General features: G+C 35.7%; 1 protein-coding gene across 6 annotated transcripts in view; it reads right to left on the bottom strand.

Moving 5' to 3' along the window:
- The window catches only part of SCLT1 (sodium channel and clathrin linker 1), a 226,360-nt gene that overhangs the window by 111,237 nt on the left and 88,122 nt on the right, over positions 1–27,001 (bottom strand). For all 6 annotated transcript variants that reach the window (XM_006930868.4, XM_045055874.1, XM_045055873.1 and 3 more), the window contains one exon: positions 6,251–6,341. In XM_006930868.4, the coding sequence (XP_006930930.2) occupies positions 6,251–6,341 (91 nt within the window). The remainder of the gene's footprint in view (positions 1–6,250; positions 6,342–27,001) is intronic.

The raw sequence follows: 27,001 nt of genomic DNA, 5'->3' as shown, positions 1-27,001 counted from the left end.
ATAGTCTCATATTATTGTATTTCTGTGGTGTTGGTTGTGATCTCTCCTCTTTCATTCATGATTTTATTTACTTGGGTCCTTTGCTTTTTCATTTTGATCGATCTGGTTAGGATTTTATCAATTTTGTGATTCTTTCAAAGAATCAGCTCCTGGTTTCACTGATCTGTTCTACTATTTCTTTGATTTTGATATCACTGATTTCTGCTCTAACCTTTATTATTTTTCTTCTTCTGCTGTTTTTGGGTTTTATTTGCAGTTCTTTTTCCAGGTCTTTAAGGTGTAAGGTTAGGCTGTGTATTTGAGACCTTCCTTCCTTTTAGGAAGGCCTGGATTATCCCTCTTATGACTGCCTTTCCTACAACCCAGGGCTTTTGTGTTTTCATTTTTATTGGCCTCCAGATACTTTTTAATTTCCTCTTTATTTCTTGGTTAACCCATTCATTCTGTAGTTGGATTTCTCTAATCTCCAAGTATGCGTGGTCTTTCCAAATTTTTTCTTGTGGTTGATTTCAAGTTTTATAGCGTTGTGGTCTGAAAATATGCAAGGTATGATCTTGATCTTTTTGAACTTGTTGAGGGCTGATTTGTGCTCTACTATGTGATCTAGTTTGGAGAATATTCCATGTGCATTCGAGAATAATGTGTATTCTGCTGATTTAGGATGAATTATTCTGAATATATCTGTTAAGTCCATCTGGTCCAGTCATTCAAAGCCATTGTCTCTTCGTTGATTTTCTGCTTAGATGATCTGTCCATTGTTGTAAGTGGGGTGTTGAAGTCCCCTACAATTTATGGTATTATTATCAATGAGTTTCTTTATGTTTGTGATTAACTGAGTTATATATTTGGGTGCTTTCACCTTTGGAGCATAAATGTTTACAACTGTTATATCTTCTTGGTGGATAGACCTCTTATGATATAAAGCTCTTCTTCATCTCTCTGTTACAGTCTTTATTTTAAAATCTAGTTTGTCTAAGTATGGCTACTCCAGCTTTCTTTTGGCGACCATTAGCATGACAGATGGTTCACCATCCCCACTTTCAATCTGTATTGAAATATACATGTGTCTTTTCTTATCTATATAGATGTGTCTTGTTTTCTTATCCATTCTGATACCCTACGTCTTTTGATTGAAGCATTTAGTCCACTGACATTAAGAGTGAGTACAAAAAGATATGAATTTGGTGCCATTACGTTTCCTGTGAAGTTGGGAGTTTCTGGTGATACTCTCTGATCCTTTGTAGTCTTTGTTGCTTTTGATCTTTTTTGTTTTGGTTCATCTTTTCTCCAAAGACTCCCCCTTAAAATTTAGTGGTTTAGTGGTCACAAACTCCTTCAGTTTTTGTCTGGGAAACTCTTTATCCCTCCTTCTATTTTGAATGATGGCCTTTCTGGATAAAGATTTCTTGGCTGCATAATTTTCTGATTCAGCATATTGAATATATCCTGCCACTCCTTTCTGGCCTGCCAAGTTTCTCTGGATAGGTCTGCTGTGAATCTAATCTGTCTTCCCTTATAGGCTAAGGACTTTTTTTCCCTCTCTGCTTTCATAATTCTTTCCTTGTCTGTTTATCTTATGAATTGACTAAGATATCCCTTGGTGATGATTGGTTTCTGTTGACTCTAATGGGAGTTTTTTGTGCTTCTTGGATTTTGATGTCTATGTCCTATCCCAGATTAGGCAAGTTTTCCACTGTAATGTGCTCACATAACCCTCTGTCCCTTTTCTCTCTCTTCACCTTCTGGGACTCCTATGATTTGGATGTTATTCCTTTTTAATAAGTCACTAAATTCTCGAAGTCCTGCATCGTTCTCTCTTGCCTTTGTTCCCCTCTATTTTTCTCCTTCATTATTCTCCATAATTCTGTCTTCTGTATCACTGATTTGCTGCTCTGCTTGTCCATCCTTGCCACTGTGGCATCCATTAGAGACTGCATCTTTGTTGTAGCATTTTTAATTTCATCCTGACTAGATTTTACTTATTTTTTTCCCCCATAGATAGGATTCAATGCTTTTTAAACCCCAGCTAGCCTTCCTGTTATTGTGGTTCTAAATTCTAGTTCAGACATCTTGCTTATATCTGTATTGATTAAGCCCCGGGCTATCATTTTTTCCTGTTCTTTCTTTTGTGGTGAATTCCTTCATTTGGTCATTTTGGAGGAAGAAAAAATTAACGAAATAAAAAATAAAAATTAAAAAATTAAAAACAAAACAAAAAGTCAAATAAAGGAAGCTAAATCCTAGGTATGTTTGGTCTGCTTCTGGAAAGAAGCGTGATAGACTATAGAAAAAAAAGGAAAGAGAGAAAAAAAAGGTAAGATAAAATTTAGAAATTAAAAAAATGTAAATAAAATAGAAGAAAATGAAATAAAGTGAAATAGAAAATTTACAATAAAATAAAAAATTAAATTTTTTAAGAAAAAATAAAATAAAAATAAAATTTTCTCTTACTGTATGTGAGAAAAGGAAAAGGAGGAAAAAAACAAAGAAAAAAACCAATTTAAACAAAGACAGAAGAAAACAAACAAGTATATGAACCAGCAAACAGAATGAAACCTGAATGAAGTTACATCCAGTTTCCTCTAGAACTATGAAACACTCTATAAAGCATTCAGAGACTTGTGCTGGTCTTCTAGGGGATGTGTTGGGAGGGCACAGCTGGGCGGGGCTTAGTGTAACGGCTCCATTCTCCACTAGGTGGCGCTGCTTAACTTAATGGGGTGGATCAGTGTGGCTAGTATGCACACATGCATGTATACAGGAATGGTGGAAATGGCTTCACCTAGCTTCCTAGTCTGGCACAGGAACTCTGCATTCTAACCAACCTATGATCAAGTACCCCTCCTTTGTCTTAGATCTCTGTCTACTCTGTGCCTTTATCCTGTGTCCAAATTGTCAGCCTGCCAGGCAGCACCTCCCTCCATAGTTTTATCGCAGACATGGCTGTGTTTTAAAATCCCTCACTTCAGAGAACCCTGGGGCTTGGACCTGCTTCAACTCTCTCAGGCAGGGTCTCACTGATCAATGGCTGGGCACCAGCTTACCTGAGAAAACGACTGTGTTATTGCGCAGCAGGAGAGGTTCTGAGATTGTGGCAATTCAAACACACAGCTGGTACCAGGTTTCACTGCACTCTGGTGTCTGTCTCAATACCAGCAAAGGTGGCTGCTCTCCGGGGTCCGCTGGGACCTTTGCCTGTGGGGAGGCTGTATGGACCCTACCTAATGCTCTTCAAGCAGGGAACCACTTCGCTCCGTGTAGCACATGGACCCCTCAGACCCCATTGCCTTCTTCTGGGGATTTGACCTTTTTCCTCACCAGACCACCACCCAGCACTGGGCTCTGGAATTTCAGACTTTGTGCTCTAATGTTTATAGAACCCTAATGGTATTGAAACCCTCTCCTTTCTCCCCATAAGTCATTTTGGGGAACAGATTTCTTATTCAGCCCCTTGTGAGAGTTTTCACTCTTTGTCTTTCTCTCCAGCTACTTTCAGGGGGAGTACTTTTCCCTAGGCGCCACACTCTCCCCTGCTTTTCCCTGTCCTCTGCAAAAACAGCTTCCTACCCTTCGTGGCTGTTCTTTCCCTCAGTCTACCCCTCCACACCACATACCTGTCGAGTTCTGTGGCTCCAGTTATGCAGATTGTTGTGTTAAACCTCAGTTTCCTAGATGTGCAAAATGGCTTGGTGGTGATGTATTTGCGTTTCACCCTCGAGACAAGATGAGAGCTTCCATGCTACTCTACCATCTTGAACTCCTTCTGCTTCCACATTTCTTAATTAGAAGGCAGCCATTACTCTTATCACTGTTCCCATGTTCATGCCATTTTTCTGTTGCTGCTTTCAAGTTTTAGCTTTATAACTGGTTGTCAGCGTTGTCATGATGTGTCTAGAAGTAATTTTCTTTGTGTTTATCTTACCTGTTTACCACCAAATTTTGGAAGTTTTCAGCTATTATTTCTTTAGATATCTTTTCTGTTTCCCTCCCTTCCACAATTCCAATTACACTCTTGTTGGCTTGCTTCATATTTTCACATAGATCTCTGAGGACTTGTTCACTTTTCTTCCACGTTTTAAATTCTGTTTTTTGGACAGGAAAATTTATGTTGATCTTTCTTCAAGTTCATTGCTTATTTCTTCTGCTTTTCCCAATCTATTCTTGAACCATCTAATAAAATTTTTATTTTGGTTGTTATACTTTTGATCTCCGGAATGTCTTTTTTTTTTTTTTTTAAGCTTATTTATTTTGAGAGAGACAGAGACAGCATGAGTCAGGGAGAGGCGGAAGGAGAGGGAGACAGAGAATCCCAAGCAGGTGTAGAGCCTGATGCGGGGCTCGGACTCATGAAACCATGAGATCATGACCTGAGCCAAAACCAAGAATTGGATGCTTAACCAAGTGAGCCATCCTGGCACCCCTAAACTCCAAGATTTCTATTTTTAAAATTATTTTCTATTTCTCAGTAAAAAATCTCTTTCTGCTCCTTCACTGAAACCTTATTTTACTGTAATTTAATTCTTTGAACACATTTATAACAGATTATTTGAAGTCTTTGCCTGCTGAATCTAAGAGCTGGGCCTGCTAAGAGTGAGTTTCTATGGACTGTTTCCCCGACCCCAACTCTGTCAGTCACACTTTCCTGTCAAGGAAGTTTTGGTTGAAAACTGGATAATATAGATAATACATTGGATTCTATTTTGTTGAGCATTACTGGCTTTTTTGTGAGTAGGCAATTATCTTGCTTAGGTGCAAACTCTGAAATGTTTCCCCTACGGTAGGAGCAGCTGCCAACTCTGATCACTTATTTCTTTCCACTGTTTGTTTTTGAACTAGGCTTCCTAGAAATTCTCCTGTACCTGCCTAATATGAGGATCTGTCAAGTTTGGGCAGAGGAAGGACTCATTCTCTTCATGATTTTGTCGCTATTATAGATTCCTCTGTAATTTCTAGCTGCTCTGGGCTCTGTCTTTTGATACTTCAAACATTAAGTCTTCAGCTTTCTGTTGCCTGAATAGCACACATTTCAGGAATGCACTCAATTACAGAAAGCAGCAAACTCAAATATCTAGTTCCATACAGCTCTATCTTTCAAGAGTAGATTGCTTTCAGGTCTACTGCCTACTTCTTCACTGGACTCCCTCTCCCACTCCACTATGCATAGTCTGGCTGTTAGACACGGATTTGGTCAGAGTTTGTACTCAGAATTTAGGTCTCTCTCTTTTTTGTGTTTATTTTGCTGCTAATAATTTTTCTTCAAATTTTCAACTGCTTTTCCAGCCTTAAACATTGATTTTGGCCATTTTAAGTCCATATAAACCTGTTGTTTTCTCAAGTCACAACTATGGGGATTGGTGAAACTCTCAGGTCAGAAATTAAAAAACTTATAATTCACACCTCTTTCAGTGTCTTTCTGTTTTGGGACATGTTCCAGTGTTTGAAAGAATGTATCCAATTTTCATAACTGTTATCTATGGGAAGTTTTGCAAGTCTTTCATGAATCTACCATTACTAGAAATATGTAAGCAACTTTTACAGATTAAGAAATAAGGCTTAGAGAAGTTACACAGCTAGTAAGTACCAGAGCTAGACTTTTTAATAATTAGACCCATCTAAATCTAAAGCCTGACCATTCCTTGACTCTCGTGAAATGTCCTTATTACACATAAAAAAAACAATTTCTTATGCCAATAAGTATTTCTAAAAATAATACAAAATGTAGTATTAAACGCTTCTCTTCATTTACATATTCCCAATTAATCAAATTTGATCTTGCATTAATATGTCTTTTAGTAATGATGTGTTTATGAATGATTACTGTTTTATTAACTCAGGATAAAGTAAATGGAAAGAAGTTATCTCCAAAATTATACTTTAGCTTCCTAATTTCACATTTCATATTTAGGGCAACAGAATTTTTTTTAATGTTTATTTTTGAAAGAGAGAGAGAGAGAAAGAGCGTGCAAGCAGGAGAGGGGCAGAGAGAGAGGGAGACACAGACCCGAAGCAGCTCCAGGCTCTAAGCTGTCAGCAAAGAGTCCGATGCGGAGCTCAAACCAACAGACCGTGAGATCATTCCCTGAGCCAAAGTCAGACGCCCAACCGCCTGAGCCACTCAGGCACCCCTCAAAATGATTTTTAATTCATTTTCCAGCAATTGTCTTCAGTACCTAATCCAAAATAGTTTAATAACAAAATTCATAGAAAACTAAGCTATAGGCTACCAATTGCCCTAAAAAGAGGCAAATACCTTCTTTTGCATCTGTCCTTGAAGATCTTCAGTTACTTTGGTTAACTCATCCACTTTTGCTGCTGCACTTCTCAGATCTAACTTGGCTTGCCTAAAATAGAAATTAAATTAATAAACACTTTTCACAGACCATAAATAATTAAAAGTATTAGAAAAGAAATCCAAATATGATAAAATCAGTACTAACTCTTGTGCACCTAAAAATGGATCTAAGAGGTAGATACTAAAAGAGCCCTTTATTACTAATAAAATGCATGTGGAAGAGAGTGAAAAGGAAAAATATCACTAAAGGGCAAGGGTATAAAGTGAGAGTTATTACTACTTTATTTGGAAAAATTATATTTCATACTCAAATGATTCATATTTCATGAAAAAGTACTTTATCATCTTAATAAATTACCTAACAAGAATGACAGTATTAAGTAGAATATAGCTATGGTAATTTCTTGAATTTATAGAGTTGAAGAAGTATCACTGATTGGCTTTTCTATAAAAATGAACCAAAGCTTCAGTGCCTTAATCATTCCTTAAACACCAGACGTATTATAGAGCCACCAAACATAATGAATTCAAATATTTGTCTTGAGATAGTATAATAGTTATTAATGTTTTCAGAAATTTAGTGGCAAAGGACAAAAATAACAAGTTTATTGAATGTTCTGTTACTATCAAGTTTCAGTATCTTGACTCCCCATAGAAAAAGATATTAGGATAGAGACACTTTCTGAAACAGATAAAAAATATTTTTAATATCCTACCAATTAAGCACTAAGTATGAATACAAAACACCTGGGTTATGTAAAAAAAAAATACATTTTTAGGAACAAAACTACTTTAGTATAGGAACTGACCATATTTATTTGTTAATTATAGTTTATGTAGGTATTAAATATAAATCATATTAGTGCTGTTGAACCTAAAAAAACTATTTGATGGAAAATTCATAATAAATGTTAACTGATTTACTTTTGGCTAACAGTATTTATAATTACATTCTGATTGGCATAAAACAATAGGAAATAAAAATCTAATAATAGCTAAAATGTATCAGATAATCATTATATACCAGGAACTGTCCTAAATTCTTTGCAATCATCTCACTAATATAATTAACTCTCTCTGTGAATTAAGTACTATTGAGACTATTCTATCAAACGAAAGTCAAGAGAGTGAAGTTGACAGAGATTTACCAACTTGCCCAAGGATTCACAAATTAAACATGAAACTGGTATTTAACAGAAACTGTCTACAAAAAGTGGTCTCAAGAATATAAAATTAAGCATTTTAGAGAAATGTTTTTATTTTTAAATAAATCCAATTTATGGGGCGCCTGGGTGGCTCAGTCGGTTAAGCGTCCGACTTCGGCTCAGGTCATGATCTCATGGTTGGTGGGTTTGAGCCCCACAATGGGCTCTGTGCTGGCAGTTCGGAGCCTGGAGCCTGCCTCGGATTCTGTGTCTCCCTCCCCCGCTCATGCTCTGTCTCTCTCTCTCTCTCTCAAAAATTAACATTAAAAAATTTTTTTTAATAAAAAATAAATCCAATTTATAAAAATCTGAATTTATCAGACATGAAACAGACCTTTCTACTTGCAAAATGGATCACCAAACAACAAAGCTAAAACCAAGACCACCTTAAACCAACACATTTAAAATCTACTTTAAGTTTAAAGATAATTTCAGGACAGCAACTAATAAATGTATTAATAAATGAATCTACCAGTTATAACATGCCATATACTTTTATTTTTTAAAAATGTTTATTCATTTAAGAAAATTTTTTTATGTTTATTTTTGAGAGACATAGAGACAGAGCATGAGTAGGGAAGGGGCAGAGAGATGAGACAGAGAATCCAAAGCAGGCTCCAGGCTCTGATCTGTCAGCACAGAGCCTGAAGTGGGGCTTGAACCCATGAACCATGAGATCATGACCTGAGCCAAAGTAGGACGCTTAACTGACTGAGCCTCCCAGGCACTCCTACATTCTATATATTTTGAAAGGAAAAACTTAAGGAGTAAGATATTTAGGTAGCAATGATAAAACTGGATATATTCTAAACAAGCATAGCACCCACACTGATTTGGTTTTCTTACCTTCAGATAGAGGATAATAATGCTTATTCTATTTATTTCATAGGTTGCTGAACAAGACAAAATAGATAATGTACATTAAGTACACTATAAACTATAAACAAATGCAAGGTTATGGCATGATTAAGAAAAAAAAAAACTATTGGTTAGAGACACAATCAGAATAGGGTGCAATATGGAAAATCCTAGAGTCACGAACCCAGTTCTGTCACTAACTAGTAATGTAGGCCTAATGCAATTCACTTGATAACAAGACTGTCTCAGCTATCTCACGTCCAACAACAAGGAAGTGGTTGGCCAAATTCAAAGACCAAAACCCCAAATAGATGGTCTCCTGATTCTAATTTTCCTAATGATTCTAATTCTAAAATTATCTTTCAATTGTATTCCATTTCCACTTCATGGCCCAACCTTTGGCCCCATCATTACTTCCCACAACTATTCCACTACTTTCCAAAGTGAAGGCTTCACTGTGGGTCTCCTCCTTAATGCATCCTCTATAATGCATCTTCTCTGCAAATAAAAGGTATCTAGTGGCAAAAATTCGTGTTTAATAACATTTTCTGAATTTCCTACTTACTTCTTTGGGCACACAATCAACTCCTCTACATGGCATAAAGGTTAGTCATCACCTGGCCTCAAAAAGTCCCATATTTTACCAATTCCCTTCACATAATTTATGTTTCAAATACAAAAGAGCACAAACTCACTGTTTCTTGAAACACATCATTGTCTATTTTATTACATGTTTGACTGGCCTAGACTTCTTCCTCTTTTTCTGAAACATTCCTCAATCATCTTCAAGACATAGGTCAAAATCTCCACATTTCAAGTCTTCCTTAACTTCTAGCCAAAAGGCCCTATAATGCCAGTCTGCAAATTACATAATACTTTGTATGTTACTAACACCTACTCGCTTGTGGAAATGTGAATTTATAAAAAAAAGTATGGAATATAAGATCATTAAAGGCAAAATCACATTTTACTATTTTTTAAAATCTAAGGAGAAAGCACAGTGCCTGGCATATAGTAGACAAGTAAGAGTCATAAATGAATAAAAGAGCATAAAAGGAGGAAATAAAGAGTAACAGGTACAATTATATCTTGACATTTAACTTAGGTCCCTCATATCCAATTTCATGTGTGGAAATCTTAGAATAATAATTTTATGAACTCTTCCAAATATATACTATCTCATTTGAAATAGAAATCTCTCTTCTACATAAATCAAAGAAAAAAATTCCTGCACTGGTCTTAAGAATTTTTTTTTTTTAGTCATTAAAAGGAGCAATCCCTATCAAAATCACACCAGCATTCTTCCCAGTGGTAGAACAAACAATCCTAAAATTTGTATGGAATCAGAAAAGACCTCAAATAGGCAAAGCAATCCTGAAAAAGGAAACCAAAACTGGAGGCGTCACATTTCCAGACTTCAAGCTATTTCACAAAGCTGTTAATCATCAAGACTGTGGTACTGGCACAAAAACAGACACACAGATCAATGGAACAGAACCCAGAACCCAGAGATGGATCCACAAACATATGGCCAACTAATCTTTGACAAAGCAGGAAGGAGTATCCAATGGAAAAAAGACAGTCTCTTCAGCAAGTGCTGTTGGGAAAACTGGACAGCCACATGCAGAAGAATGAACCGAGACCACTTTCTTACACCACACACAAAAATAAATTCAAAACGGACAAAAGACCTAAACGTGAGATAGGAAGCCATCAAAATTCTAGAGGAGAAAACAGGTAACAACCTCTTTGACCTTGGCCACAGCAACTTTTTACTTGACATGTCTCTGGAGGCAAGGGAAACAAAAACAAAATGAAGTATTGGGACCTCATCAAAGTAAAAAGCTTCTGCACAGTGAAGGGAACAATCAGCAAAACTAAAAGGCAGCCAACAGAATGGGAGAAGATATTTGCAAAGGGCATATCAGATAAAGGGTTAGTATCCGAAATCTATAAAGAACTTCTCAAACTCAACACCCAGAAAACAAACAATCCAGTGAAGAAATGGACAAAAGACACGAACAGGCACTTTCCCAAAAAAGACATCCAGATGGCTAACAGACACATGAAAAGATGCTCAGCATCACTCATTAACAGGAAAACACAAATCAAAACCACAATGAGATACCACCTCACACCTGTCAGAATGGCTAAAGTTAACAATTCAGGCCACAACAGATGTTGGCGATGATGTGGAGAAAGAGGAACCCTTTTGCACTGCTGGTGGGAATGCAAACTGGTGCAGCCCCTCTGGGAAACAGTATGCAGGTTCCTCAAAAAGTTAAAAATAGAACTACCCTACAACCCAGCAATTGCACTACTAGGTATCTGTATCCAAAGGACACAAAAATACTGATTCGAAGGGGCACATGCACCCCAATGTTTACAGCAGCACTATCGACAATAGCCAAAGTATGGAAAGAACCGAAATATGCATCGACTGATGATGGGTAAAGAAGATATGGTATCTATAGACAATGGAATATTTCTCAGTGACCAAAAAGAATGAAATCTTGCCATTTACATCAACTTGGACGGAACTAGAGTATATTATTCTAAGGGAAATCAGTCAGAGAAAGACAAATATCATATGACTTCACTCATACATGGAATTTAAGGTACAAAACAGATGAACATAAGGGAAGGAAAGCAAAAATAATACAACAACAGAGAGGGAGACAAACCATAAGAGACTCTTAAATATGGAGGATGAACAGGGTTGCTGGAGGGGTGCTGGATGGGGGGATGGGCTAAATGGGTGAGAGGCATTAAGGACATGTGTTGGGTTGAGCACTGGCTGTTATATGTAAGTGATGAATCAATGAATTCTATTCCTGAAATCATTATTACACTATATGTTAACTAACTTGGTTATAAATTAAAAAAAAAAAAAGGATTTAAGAAATCTAAACTCATTAAAGGAAAAATATACAGAAAGCATTTGTTATACTAATTTCCCTAGAACACAAAAAACTATGCTTGAGAGAAAAATAAGTAGTAGTCATATATATATATATTCATTCCTACCTTATTTTACAAGAAGTGAATAGTTCTTTCTATTTTTTGCATGAAATACTAAAAAACATTGTAGAATACAAATTGTTAAGGTCTATCTTCTGTACCTTACTCTACCACCACAAAAGACATGTAAACTGGGCCAATCACTTAACCTCTTGAGTCTCAGAATTGCAGCTATAAAATCCAGATTAATAACAATTTTCCTGTATAGCTCACAGAATTCCCATAAAGTTCAAATAAGGTAATGCATATTAAAGCACTTTTATAAACTAATTGTAGTTTATACAAATGCAAACTATCATCATAATTTTGCCCTATTTTAGAATTTCAATTGTCATGACCTATGTGGTATAGCTAGATTATAGCTGAAAAAGTACTGGGATACATGCATGTCTAACCCTAACTGTTAGCCAGGAAATGAAAAGTGGGATTTATGACGTGCTGCTTAAAGTCTGAAAATCACCTGGTAATCCCCAAACAGGATTTTAACTGATGGTTTTCATTTGGTACTGGTTAGATAGCTGGGATGGACTATGTGATCAGAGCGGCAAAAAAAAACATGCATCTTGGTAGTTCAATCTTCTGGAGACAAAGTGTGCCATTGTCTAAAGATCCTAGGGGTGCTTGTGGCTGAATGTCACCTGTGCCCTCTCTATGCCTGTTTATGCTTTCTTTTCTTTCTTTCTTTCTTTCTTTCTTTCTTTCTTTCTTTCTTTCTTTCTTTCTTTCTTTCTTTCTTTCTTTCTTTTTAAACTGCATGGTATCTTTTGCATTTAAATAAAAGCCTTATATGAGTCTACTCTGTGGAGTTTTGTCAGTCCTTTCAAATATTCAGACTTGTAAAACCTTTAAAGGAAGCAATAAGAATAATCCTAATTTTATTTATGAAGGAAGTTTAACAACTATATGTTTATACTATTTTACATGCAAATGTCTTAGATACATGTCTGCTTATGTACATAATTTTATAAGTCAAAAAGTTTTTTTAGAAAAACAAATTTGATAAAAAATAAACAATAATACTAAATATTAACTAAGATTTGATTAGCAGAAACGAACATGGCTGCAGAGCAGGAGGACCCTAGGCTCGTCTTGTCCTACAAACACAATTAGATAAGTATCAAATCATCCTAAATATGCCATAAATCAACCTGAAGACTGACAGAACAAACTCCATAACTAAAGGGAGTGAAGAGGCCACATTGAAGAAGGTAGAAAGTGCAGAGATGCAGTTTAGGGGAAAAATGGATCATGGGTGCTGCTGAGGGAGCCACGGTCAAGCAGAAGGGTGAGGGACAGTGGAGTACATAGGGGAATACACTAGGAGAATATTTCCCCAAAGTCATTGGCTTAGAAAATGATAGGGGCTGAATTTTGTGAGTTCTTGCAACCAGTGAGGCTTAAAGCATGGGGTTTTAAAGGTTGGCAGGCTTGGCTGGGATAGAGCGCAGAGGGCACTCCTCTGTTCCTGGCAGAGAAGGCAGGCAAAAAACCTGCGGGCAGGCAGCATAGAGAAACAGGCATCTGAAGAGCACCTATGGCACACAGTAGGGAGATTATTTGCTCTTCTCAGAGCAAGTCCCTGAGAGGCATCATTTACGGGCAGGCCTCTGGGAACAAAGAAGCTGGCTGATGCCACTTCCTTCTCCTGCCCCTCAGCATAAACACAGAGCCACCTGTGGGAAGCAGCACAGCATGGGCATTGGCAACCTGAGTTGCTTACACCAAACCCCATCCCCCTACACTCTGGGCAGGAGTGCCCTTCTCATCAGTCAAGCTTGTCTCAGTCCCTATGTGGCAGACCTTCCCCCAGAACAGCAGCACAAACCTGTCTACACCACATCTCCCAACCAGACAGTTCTGCAGGGCCTCAGTTCTGGTGGAGGTGGACACCACCTCAGGTCTCATTTTATAAGCAGACCAGAGCACACCTCATTAAAACTCACCACATTCAGGTCAGGGACCAAACACTGCCCACAGCAGGCAAGGAGAGCCTCTGCAGATGACTGGTCTGAAGGACAGCGCAGCCCAAAACACAATAGCAGAGCACACTCAGCACACACTGGAGATACTAAGGCACAAAGCCCTGGGCACTACATGACCTCTTCTTCATAAGGTCAGTAGTTTCAGGAGCAGGTGACATATTGCCTTTTTTAACACAGAGAAGAAAGCAGAAACTTAGATAAAATGCCAAGGAGGAGGAATTTATCCCAAATGAAAGAACAAGATAAGGCCATTGCCAGAGATCTAACAGAAACAGATACAAGTAACATGCCTGATGAAGAATTTAAAGCAACAATCATAAGAATACTCACTGGGATTGACAAAAGAATAGAAGACCTCAGAGAGACCCTTACCACATTAATAAAAGTTAAAAAAAGATTAAGAATACAATAAATGAGATTGGAAACAGGTTTGATGCAATGAACATCAGGTTGGAAGACAGAGAAACGACTGGTGATCTAGAAAACAAAGTAATGGAAAATAATGAAGTTGAACAAAAGAGAATATTATGTAATATGAGAATAGATTTAAGGAACCCACTGACTCCATCAAATGAAATGCCACTTGTATTATAGGAGTCGAAGAAGAAGAAGAAGAAGAAGAAGAAGAAGAAGAAGAAGAAGAAGAAGAGGAGGAGGAGGAGGAGGAGGAGGAGGAGGAGGAGGAGGAGGAGGAGGAGGAGAGAAAAGGGGGCAGACAATTTATTTCAAGAAATAATAGCAGAAAACTTCCTAACTGAAGGGAGGAATCAGACATCCATATCTAGGAGGCACAAAGAATTCCCATCAAAAATGAACAAAAGCAGGCCAAAACCAAGACATATTGTAATTAAATTTGAAAAATATAGTGTTAAAGAAAAAAATCTTAAAAGCAACAAGAGAAAAGAAGTCCTTAGCTTACAAGGGAAAACCCATAAAGTTAGCTAGAGATTTCTCAACAGAAACTTGGCAAGCCAGAAGGGAGTGGCATGATACACCCACAGTGCTGAATGGCAAAAATCTGCAGCCAAGAATACTGTATCCAGAAGGCTAGCATTCAGAATAGAAGGAGAGAGGGTTTCCCACACAACAAAAACTAAAGGAATTTGTGACTACTACACCAGCCCTGCAAGAAATATTAAAGGAGACTCTTTGAGTACAAAGGAGAAACCAAAAGTGACAAAGAAAGGATCGACGAATATTTCCAAAAACAACACACAAAGTAAATAATAAAATGGTACTAAATACATACCTATCAACAATTATTCTGAATGTAAATGTACTAAGTGCTTCAATGAAAAGACAGAGGGTATCAAATGGATGAAATAAATAAGACTCATCTATATGCTGTCAATGAGAGACTCATTTTAGACCTTAAGACACCTGCAGATTGAAAATGAGGGGGTGGAAAAATATTTATTATGCAAATGGATGTCAAAAGAAAACTGGAGTAGCAATACTTGTATCAGATAAACTAGCCCTTAAAACAAAGACTGTAAAAAGAGAGAAAGGGCATTATATAATCATAAAGAAGGCAATCCAACAAGAAGATATAACAATTATAAATATTTATGCACCAAGCATGGGTGCACCCAAATATTTAAAACAATTAATAACAAACATAAAGGAACTAACTGATAATAATACAACAATAGCAGAGGACTTTAACACCCTACTTACATCAATGGACATATTTATATTCTCATATAAATAGAAAATAAACAGGGAACCAATGGCTTTGAATGACACTCGGGATCATATGGATTTCACAGATACATTGAGGACATTCCATGCTAAAACAGAATACACTGCTTTCAAGTGCATATGGAACATTCTCCAGAATAAATCAAATAGCAGGTCACAAAACAGGCCTCAACAAATACAAAAAGACTGAAATCAGGGGTGCCTAGGTGGCTCAGTTGGTTGAGCCTCCAACTCTTGACTTCAGCTCAGGTTATGATCTCACGATTCATGGGATCAGGACCGATGCTGGGCTGCGTGCTGACAGCCAAGAGTCTGCTTGGGATTCTCTCTCTCCTCTCTGACTCTCCCCCGTCACATACTCTCTCTGTCTCAATAAATAAATAAATAAATAAATAAATAAATAAATAAATAATCATTAAAAAAAAAAAAAAGACTGAATCATACCATGCATCTTTTCTGACCACAATGCTATGAAACTAGAAGTCAACTACCCCGCCCCTCCCCCCCCCCCCAAACACACACAATCTAGACTACAAATGCATGGAGGTTAAGCAACATACTACTGAACAATGAATGAGTCAGGGTGGCTGGGTGGCTCAGTCGGTTAAGCGTCCAACTTCAGCTCAGGTCATGATCTCATGGTCTGTGAGTTCGAGCCCCATGTCAAGCTCTGTGCAGACAGCTCAGAGTCTGGAGCCTCCTTTGGATTATGTGTCTCCCTCTCTCTGCCCCTCCCCCACCCAACTCTGTCTCTCTCAAAAATAAATAAACATTAAAAAAATTATAAACAATGAATGGGTCAATCAGGAAATCAAAAAAGTTAAAAAATACATAGAAACAAATGAAAATGAAGACACAATGGTCCAAAATCATTGGGATGCAACAAATGCAGTCGTAAGAGGGAAGTACACAGCACTACAGGTTTATCTCAAGAAGCAAGAAAAATTTCAAATAAACAACCTACCTTACATTTAAAGGAGCTAGAAAAAGAACAACAAATGAAGCCTGAAGCCAGCAGAAGAAAGGAAGTAATAAAGATTAGAGCAGAAATAAATGATATAGAAACTTAAAAACAATAGAACAGATCAATGAAATCAGGAGCTGGTTCTTCGAAAAAAATAATAAAATTGAACTTCTAGCTAGATTTATCAGAAAGAAGAGAGAAAGGATCCAAATAAAATCACAAATGAGAAAGGAGAAATAACACCACAAAAATACCAACACTTCTAACATAAAAATGGATATGAAAAGCAAAGCTGGAGACATCACAATTCTAGATTTCAAGTTATATTACAAAGTTATAGTCTTGGAGACAGTATGGTATTAGCACAAAATAGACACATAAATCAATAGAACAGAACAGAAAACTCAGAAATGAATCCACAAGTATATGGCCAATTAATATCCAGTGGTGTTGGGAAAAATGGATAGCAATAAGCAAAAAAATGAAAGTGGACCACTTTCTTACACCAAACACAAATGTAAATAAAGTTTCTGGGATTTTTCATTCATGTAATTTTTGTTACTTATAATATTAAAGAGATTTGAATTAAACCTTTAAAAATAAAGCTCTGGGGTGCCTGAGTGGCTCAGTTGGTTAAGCGTCTGAATTCGGCTCAGGTCATGATCTCGTGGTTTGTGAATTTGAGTCCCGTGTCTGGCTCTGCGCTGACAGCTCAGAGCCTGGAGCCTGCTCTCTGAAGCATGAGCAGAGGAGGAGCAGTGACAGAGGGAGACACAGAATCCGAAGCAGGCTCCAGGCTCTAAGCTGTCATCACAGAGCTCAGTGCAGGGCGTGAACCCACGAGCTGTGAGATCATGACCTAAGCCGAAGTCAGATGCTTAACTGACTGAGCCACCAGGTGCCACCCTCCCCAAATTTTTTTTAAAAATAAAGTTTTGCTCTCTTAAGCAAAGTATAACCAAGTATAGAAGATACAATAAGTATAATACTTATAGCATTAACTTGGGCAGAAATTAAAATGTCTTAATTATCAAAACATATTTTTTGAGATTTAACATCAAATACAATAAGCTTAAGTTGTATTACAATAAAATTTTAAATATTTTTTGTAGTACATTTCAACAGTATCCTAGAAATGTTTATAATATTTCTTTCGTATAATGAAAAACCGTAAGGCTCTGAAAGAAAAAAACCCAGTTTGACTGATTTGATACATATTCCAAAATATACATACCTACCTACATACATACATACATACATTTATTTTTGTTTCAAGTTTTCATTTGAATTCCAGTTAGTTAACATAGAGTATAATATTAGTTTCAGGAGTAGAACTTAGTGATTCATCATTTACATGTGCTCACAAGTGCCCTCCTTAACACCCATCATCCATTTAGCTTATCCCCCTGCCCACCTCCTCTCCAAGAATCCTTAGTTTGTTCTCTATAGTTAAAAGTCTGTTTTATGGTTTGCCTCTTTTTCCCTGCTATGTTCATCTGTTTTGTTTCTTAAATTCCACAAATTAATGAAATCATATGGTATTTGTTTTTCTCTGACTTGTTTCACTTAGCATAACATACCACAGCTCCATCCACATTGCTTCAAATGGGAAGATTTCATTCTTTTTTATGGCTGAGTAATATTCCACTGTGTGTGTGAGATAGCTTTCTTCATATATACATACATCTATATATATACACATATGTATACACACATATACACACACACATAAAAGGTAGTAGAAAGCACACAAAGGTGAGATACAGATCTATATCTATCTATTGAGAAAGGGAGAGAAATATCACAACTTCTTTATCCATTCATCAGTTGATGGTCATCTGGGCTCTTTCCATAATTTGGCTACTGTTGAATATTTAAAATTTTTAAGTGTAAAAGAAAAGGCATACATAAGGTACTTTAATAAGTACTTCTGTAATTGTCCAGGATAATAAAACCAACCATTTATGCTTAAAAACTTTAGAAAATCCCCAAATATAATCGTAGACAATTCTGAATTTAAAAAAAAATTTTTTTTAATGTTTATTTATTTTTGAGAGAGACAGAAAGATAGAATGCAAGCAGGAGAAGGGCAGAGAGAGAGGGAGACACAGAATCTGAAGCAGGCTCCAGGCTTTGAGTTATCAGTGCAGAGCCCGACACGGGGCTCAAATCCATTAACTGTGAGATCATGACCTGAGCCGAAGGTGGACACTGAACCAAATGAACCACCCAGGCTCTCCCAGAGTTATGAATTTTTACGATCACTTCTGCTTTTAGAAAACTGAAGTAAAAATCATAGCAAAAGTTTTATTTTATTTTTAAATTTATTAATTATTTATTTTTGGAAAAATTTTAATTTTTTTCTCCTTTCAATCTTTAGTCATAGTCTAATGATTAAACCTACTCAAAAGGCAGAAGCCTATTAAGAAACTGCGAAAGCAATGGATATTAATAATTCCTGTACTTAGCTATAAAAATTTAAAATAGGTTTTGCAGTCTAAAAATAGTTCATTTGTGTATAACTTTTACATAACTTTAATTCAAAATTATACACAATTTAGTTCAAAATTCTGAATTCTATATTAGAATATAATTTTTTTATCACACTAGTAGTGGTTCTCTATATTCTGTGTATGAAAGTAAGCTTTTTGCAACTATATAAGCATAGTCTCTGAGTCCTGTTTCAGATGACTGAATAGTACCTGGTCATCTCTCTTTTTCAGAATCACTATAGTTGATTCTGATATACAGCCACTGTCTTAGATTTTACACAATGACTACACAATCAACATGTTTAACTTTGCAAAAATACTCCAAGATATGATTACAAATACAGTTTTAGAGTCATATAACTTTAAGTACCACTGATAATCTGAAGAATATATTAATTTTCAGTTATGAAACAGACTTAGGCAATTAACATATTCAAAAATTTTTACCACACACCTGTCATGTTCCAGACAGAAAAGATGTTTTGTAAGGTGGTAGGAAGCACATAAAGATAGGTGAGATATAGTAATCTTTAGGAGGGGCACACAGCACACTTCAAGCATCACAAAAGATTACAAGAAAGTATTATGATTCAGAGTAGATAGTACATTTGCATTTAGTTAAGAGCCTATGGAAGTAGGAGGTATTTAAAATGAGAATTGATACAGGAATAGTGGATTTCACAAGCAGAGACAGAGAAAGCTTCAGGAAGGAACAAAGCAAATACAAGCATAAAGGTAGGAAAGTATAGGACGTATTTAGAGAAGATGGAAAACAAGACTGGAAAGGTAATGGGTAGTTACAATGTGCCTCAATTAACAAGTTAAGCGATCTGTACAAATTTAAATGAAATGGGGGAGCTGCTCAAATAACGGATCAGAGCTGTACTTTAGGAATTTAAATCTGGCATTTGTGAAAAAGGATGAACTATAATGAGGGTTCTCTTTAACCAATAGATCATAATAAATGAGACAGAGGCAGGAAAGGTGAAGGGTGATGGTAACAATAGGTAAGCAGTTCCACTGGGTACGATGGCATAGATTTCACCAAGATAGAATTTACAAGATTCCATCCACTTATTCTTTCAACAAATCTTTACTGAATGTTTATAATATGTCAGACACTATGAATATAGTCAGGACACGTTGAGCTTCAAGTGTTGGTGACTCATTCAGTTTTGTATTTCTGGAGTCCTAGACTTATTTTATTGAACATCTAATGTAAACTATACTAAGCACTATTGTCAGTACTGGTGATGCAGGAGTAAACAAGGGAGAGAAAGCTCCTGTCCTCATCAATTTTATACATTGTAGTAGAGGGATATAGACAATATGTATGTTAATAAATAAATGAAGTAATTTCAGGAAGTGATAATGCTATGAAGCAAATGGTATAGAACAATGAGAGAAAGACGTGGGTCATCAGGAACAGCCTGTCTAAGGAAGGGATATTTGAGCTAAGATCTAAAGGACAATGAATTCAAGTTAAAATCTAGGGAGAGTTATAAGGCAGAGAGAATTAACAATGAATGCAAATAGTATTAAAAGGGTACTGTAAGAAATGACAATTAGCTGGAATGTGTTACAGAAAAAAAAGACACAGTAAGAATTTTGGAATTTGTTCCAACTGCAATGAAAACTACTGAATGTTAAAACAGGTGAGTGATATGTTTTATACTTTGAGAAGACTACTTGGGCTGGTATGTTGAAAATGATTTACAGTAGAATAAGAGTGAAAACAGAGAGACCAGATAGAAGACAAATACAGGCAAGAGATAGTGATGGCTTGGAATAGAGGTGAGAAAGGTAATGACTGGATTTGTGATATCTGGATATAGAGCCTACAAGATTTGAATGTGGGAGTAAAGCAAAAGAGAAGAATAAGCAAAATTCCTAGGTTTGATGATAGTATTACTTATAAGATGGGGAAGACCTGCAATCCTTTCCTCAATCATAGCAGTTCAACTTTGATCAGTTTTATATATTGCAGTTCTATGTGTATGATTTTTTAAAGGATTCTGCTTAAAAAAAAAAAGTATGAAAACTCCTGCTCTAGAAATTCAAGTATAGAGCTCAACAAAGTTATCAAGGCCAGAGGTACATATTTGGGCAACAGTATTGAGATTAAAGTTTAACTCAGATAGGATAAATATGATCATTTAAGGTGGGGATGTGTATAATATAACTAGAGAACTATCTGAGTAGGTAGGCTAAGGAAATGGGAAAAGCTAAGGAAGAAAAGAAATGGCCAAAAAGGTCAGAGAGGAAATCAGGACATAAACACTAAAGATGCAGTAGAGAAATGTTCAAGGGTAGAAAAATAATCAACAGAGGAGAATGGAGGATTTTATTTTCAGGCACAAATGGTACCAGTAATCTTGAGGAGAAGAATAGAGAGGTAGGATCAAATCCAAGCTGAAAGAAATTTGAAAGAGTGACTATAGCACATACGATACTTCTTCCAAGCAATTTCAGAAAAGGGTAAGAGAAAATATAGTAATATGAGGAAGCATCAGGGGACATCTGTATACTAGAGGTCTTGGAAGAACCCCACAAAAGACAGACTAAGATTTTTAAAAAGAATGAATATATTTGATGGAATCAGATATAAGAAACAAAAAACTGGGGTTATATAGCTAACAAGACATGAGGTTATAACAACAGAGAGGAGGAAAACAGAAAGGAATGTTTCATCTAGTCTTAGAAAGAATAGCAACAACAAAGGTAAGATCGATCTTCCAGAGCTCAGGAGGGAAACATGTACTGTCTATTTATTATATGAATACCAACTCCCAAATCTACAGGTATATGCTTTGTAAATATTATACAAGCCTACCTACATAGGTTGGATACTAAAGTAGAATGGAGGAAAGCAAAGATAGTAAAAGTATATAGTATACTGCAGCACTACAAGGAAGCTCATTTTATTTCTATTATTAAGATGAGGAAACTGAAGTTCATTCAGTTAAGCAACCTGTCCAAGTCAACAGAATATAAAAAACAAATGTAGAACTGTCTGACTTCAAAGACTATGCTTTTTAAACTTTACACCACACAGAAGCACACTCTTAGATTAGGTGTGCAAATGTGGAGTATTTGCACAATATAATTATAATTACCAATAAGATACGTATTTTGAAATAAACCAGTAATGCCCTATTAGAGGTAAAGTTCCAAACAATAAAGTTAGGGATTTGTTCCTACTCCTGACTAGTATGTTCCAGAAGCAAAGTCTAATATTCTTCATGCCTGTTAAAGATGAAAAGGAAAAGATATAAACATTTTTGAGTAGGAGGTGACATTAAGTAACTCTTTAAATAACATTAAAGTAAAACAGTATGACGAGATAGGAAAATGCCAACAAAGCCCTATTTCTTATCTTAAAAACATGCTTTCTGTGCTCAGAAAACTAGCTGCCAACACATAAGCAACTGTCTGGCAATTCTTATGACTAAGCACATCTGCTCAGGACCATTTCTCACATGGGATAGTTTCCAAGAAACACTATGAATCAAAAGAGTGATCCATAAATTCCAGATTTCCATAGCATTTTTATAAAAGACAAAATATTATTCAAATTTGAACATGAAACATCTGAGAAAAATCTGTTATCTCAGCTAAAATAAAAGTATTACCTGGCAAAGGTACATCTGTGTATTTCTAAAACATACAAAAACTATTGGCACAACATTTTTGAAAAAAAAAAGTATGCATCTATAAAAAAAGATTAATGATAAACACAATGAATATACATAGACAGTGATTTATGTAGTTTAACCTTTGTTGCATCAAACATAATAAAATTCTATCAACAATTACATTTCTACCACATCAGCTCTTACGTTCTTCAATAAAATCATGTATTTAAATCATTTTACTATCACATTTTATTTATTTTTTTTTAAATTTTTTTTTTCAACGTTTATTTATTTTTGGGACAGAGAGAGACAGAGCATGAACGGGGGAGGGGCAGAGAGAGAGGGAGACACAGAATCGGAAATAGGCTCCAGGCTCTGAGCCATCAGCCCAGAGCCCGACGCGGGGCTCGAACTCACGGACCGCGAGATCGTGACCTGGCTGAAGTCGGACGCTTAACCAACTGCGCCACCCAGGCGCCCCTACTATCACATTTTAAAGATTTCCTGGATTTTATTTCATATTTAAATACAACACTAAACATAAAAAAAATACTTAAATGTGTCTATCATGCATTCAAACTTGGAGATGATTGGTAATAAAAACAGATTTAAAAGTCAATAGGGTTTAAAGCCAGTATCCATAATGTGAAACACTGAAAAATCTTTTAATTTAGTTTGCAAAGCTGTTATATTAAAAATGGTTTTTTTAGGTGTGTTGTTTTAGAAATCAAACTACTAAGTAGATCTACATTACTCCACAACTGAAGAATTTAACATAGTTTTTCTAAATAATTACAGTCCACGAAAACAGTTGTGACCCCAATAGTCATGTACACAAATAAAAAACCCACAAAAATTTAGTTTTGCCCCTCCAAAGAAATACAATTACTTAATTAACTGACTTAATGACTCAAGTACTTGCCATGTGTCTAACACTGTGTTAGATGTTGGCAAGATACAAATGGCTAAATGAGGATCTTATGAACTAGCAAGGACAGATTAATTTGTAAAGAATTATGTACGTTAAAGTGTTAAAAATGCTGTGACAGATATATGTGCAGTCCAAAGCTGAGGCACAAAGAAAGGCATGTTTGGCTCCTACCTGAGGAAGAAGAAACCATAACGTTTCAGAAAAAGATTTCTAGAAGATGTGACACCTGAGCTGAACCTTGAAAGTTGAGAGGATATTTATCAGAAAAAGGCATTTTAGGCAGCCTGAACAATGTGAGCTAAAGTAGGGAGTTATGAAATAGCATGGTTTGTTTAGGAAACTGAAAATAGTTCAGAAAATTGAGGTGATGACTGACAAAATATAGAGTTAAGTAGCCAGGGGTCAAGTCATAGAAGGCTTTAATGTCATAGTGAGTAAGTTGAATTAAATCCTACAGGCATTTGGTAGCCACTAAAGGAGACTGACATGATCGGATTTTATTTCAAATCATTTTGATGACAGTATGAAAAAAGAAGATGTGGAGGGTAAGTCAATTTGGAGGTTACTGCTGCACTGATGGACTATGGAAACACAGTACCAATATAGTTAAACAAAACTGAAGGATCTGAGAGACATTTATAAGGTAGAGCTAGGAAAGAAAAGGATTTAGGATGCCTCCTAGTTTCCTAAAGCAGAAACCGGATGGTGCCATTCATAAACATAAAAAGATAAAGGAGATATGGTAAGACACAGTTTAGTACCTCTGACCTATGTGAGTAGAAATGATAAAAAGAACACTGAGCTAGAAAAAATGGAATGGGACCCCATCTTTAGAAATTGTTAAATCCACAGAAGATGTGTGAAATGAAATGAGTCCAATTACAAGTTTGAGGCTGTATAATACATAAACTTATTAAAGACTGTTTCTACACTGAGAGCACACATGTTTAAGTTTTCAATAAGTATTAAATAAGTTTACTGACAAGTTATAGATTGTTTATAAAAAGATAATATCTGTATCTGCTAATAAGATCATTCCTTAGTGGCTAATTTTTTTAAAATAAATATTCTGATTGTGCCAATCTGATGATATGGATCCCTATGCAAGTGCTTTAGTCAATCTTTATAGTATGTCCTTTTACAAGTTTACAGTACGTCCTTTTTACAAATTATTCCTCAAAGAGATACACAAATGACAATCCTTTCCTTCAAAGATTTTACAAGGCAGATGAAAAAATCTGAGCACATATGAACTGAAAAATAACTGTTTCCATAAACCAGCTAAATATAAACAAATATAACAAAAAAGCACCCAAAGAAAAACAGCATAAAATCTCATGTTAAAATAAATAAATGCTGAGTATATCCACAAGAAAAGAAAAGTAAAAATCTGGTATAATGAACTGAGAAAAGTCTTCTTGGAGAAGGCAGGTTTTAACCAGGTTTTGAAAGTTGTAAGTTTTCTGAGAAACAGAATAATGATCAAAAGCCAAAGGAAGAAACCAAAGGCCTTTCCATGAGAAACCATAAAATAACTATTTTGAGCAGTGTGTACGTAACTGGGAGGTTGGGGAAGGGGCAGGTGAATAAAGGTTCTGAGAAACTAGGCTGAAGAGTTTTATCTGCTATGACAGAGCATCAGCAGAAACTCTTGAAAAGGAAAATGATAAAAGCTTTCATTATAAGGTCCCATGATTCTAATCTTTGTTGCACCATAAAACCAGACAGCAAATGAAACTAATATGTTTTCAGTATGAGTACAAATTTAAACAAATCTAGAATTAAAAGAGTTTTTAATTTAGTTACTCTTGGCATAGTTACAGGGGCATCTCAAAACTTAAATTCTGGTAATGTCAATATGCCCCATCATTCAGAATCTGTCAAACTTGAAAGCAACACCCTCTTCCCTAAAAGAAGCATCTGCTTATCCTTATGTTTCTTCAGATCTGTGGCAGGAAAAGCAAGCATAGTTTTATGTATACAACTACGAACTGCTTAATGTTATGCTATGGAATATTGTCAGCAAATATGGCAAAGTTGCTCATGGACAATTATACACTTAAGACTTTCTAAGCTTTAGAAAACCATAACTTCCTTTACTGATCTCTAACCTCAACTTATAATCTTTAGGCCCAAATGTCCAAAACCCAAATGAAACTTCATGCAGGTGTCAAAAACCAATGTAACCACTCTTGGTCCTTTAATAATTAACTCTCATTCTTGACTGCTGTGAATGTTGTCAGAAAACCAGGTTTAGAACTCACTAGACTAGCAATTATAAGTTATGAGCTCTAATTTGGCTCCATGAATTTGTCATACAACTATGGACAAGACAAATAATTTCCGAGCCTTTGGTTCAATTTGGTTTCTTCTAATATCATTAAGATATCGTTAGCAATAAAATCCTACAATTCTTCCTCTGCCCTTTCGCCCAATATCACCAAGTTCTGCCCATTTTTCCTACATAGAATCTTTTATATGCATTTCAGTTTTCTATTTCTGTTTTCATCATATGACTGCAGGTCTTTGTGAACCAATTTCCTTACTCATCTTCCTTCCAGAATCATCATACCCTGATTTATACTACATACATTATAAATCACATTCTTCTTTTTTCTTCCACTCTTTCTGAACCCTGAGTGCAGAGTTGAGTTAATCACACTTCTCATCCCATGGCCCATTATCACTATTAGCTGTGAAAGACTGCTCTCATTTGTTTCTTTTATTTTCCTGTTCATTACCAATCCCTCTCTCATTCCCCTTCATTTTTAAGGTTCATATTACATTATGATATATTCTTGGACATATATATGTATACTGGAAAAATATATATTATTATTTGCATGCTTGTGTTTTTTATGCTATAGATCTATATCTCTTTTTACTGTAATATAAACCTTGTTTTTTAGATTGACGTAAATACAAGTTTCCAAATGATGCAGTTATTCCTCAGGATGCAATCACCACATCTTACCTATCCATTTCCTTAGTGACAGACACTTACAATGTCTCTAATACCCAATTTTTACAAATAAAGACAATCACTAAACTTGAAGTTAGGGTATACCAGTCCTTTTAATTTTTAGATTTTATTATTTTATAGTATATACATACATATAATATGTACACATATATATATATATTTACATTTTACTTTACTAAATATCCTGATATGAATATAGCTAACTAAAAAAATATATGTTCACAATCAATACACATTACTGTTTAAAATATTTAAAATGTATACAAATTGTATCATACTGTATTGTCACTTCTTTTTTACCTTGTTATTATACTGATTGTATATTTTTATTTATTATTTATTTTTAGACAAAGAGAGTGTGTGCAAGTGGGGGAGAGGTGCAGAGGGGGAGAGAGAGAAAGAGAGAATCCCAAGCAGGCTTCCCGCACAGAGTGAGTAGAGCCTGATGTGGGGCTCAATCCCATGACCCTGGGGTCATGACCCAAGCCGAAATCAAGAGTCATATGCTCAACTGACAGCTACCCAGGTATCCCTCCACATATTTTTGACACTGATAACTGGTATCACACTGATCACATTCTTTTAGAAGTATTTAGAAATAGTATCACATTATTTTAACTTGCATTTTCCTGATTGCTGACTTTTGACTTCATATTCTTTGCCTAATTTTCTATATTATTATTGATGTTTAAGTTAATGTATCCTCAATAGTAATGCGCTGTCAATTATACGTACTGTGAAAGTCTTCTCACAGAGTATGGGTTGTCCTTTCATTTGACATACTGATTCTTGTAATAGAACTTTTACATTTTAACAAATTCAAATATATCAATCTTTTCCTTTTTGGCTTGCACTTGAATTTTGATTAAGAATTACATCTGTAGCAAAATGTTCAAGAGAGATTTTTTGATACTTTAAAACAAATTCTATAAAGTTT

Source organism: Felis catus, chromosome B1 (genome assembly GCF_018350175.1).
Source record: "Felis catus isolate Fca126 chromosome B1, F.catus_Fca126_mat1.0, whole genome shotgun sequence".
NCBI classification, from domain to species: domain Eukaryota; kingdom Metazoa; phylum Chordata; class Mammalia; order Carnivora; family Felidae; genus Felis; species Felis catus.
This window is presented reverse-complemented; position numbering and strand designations above follow the sequence as displayed.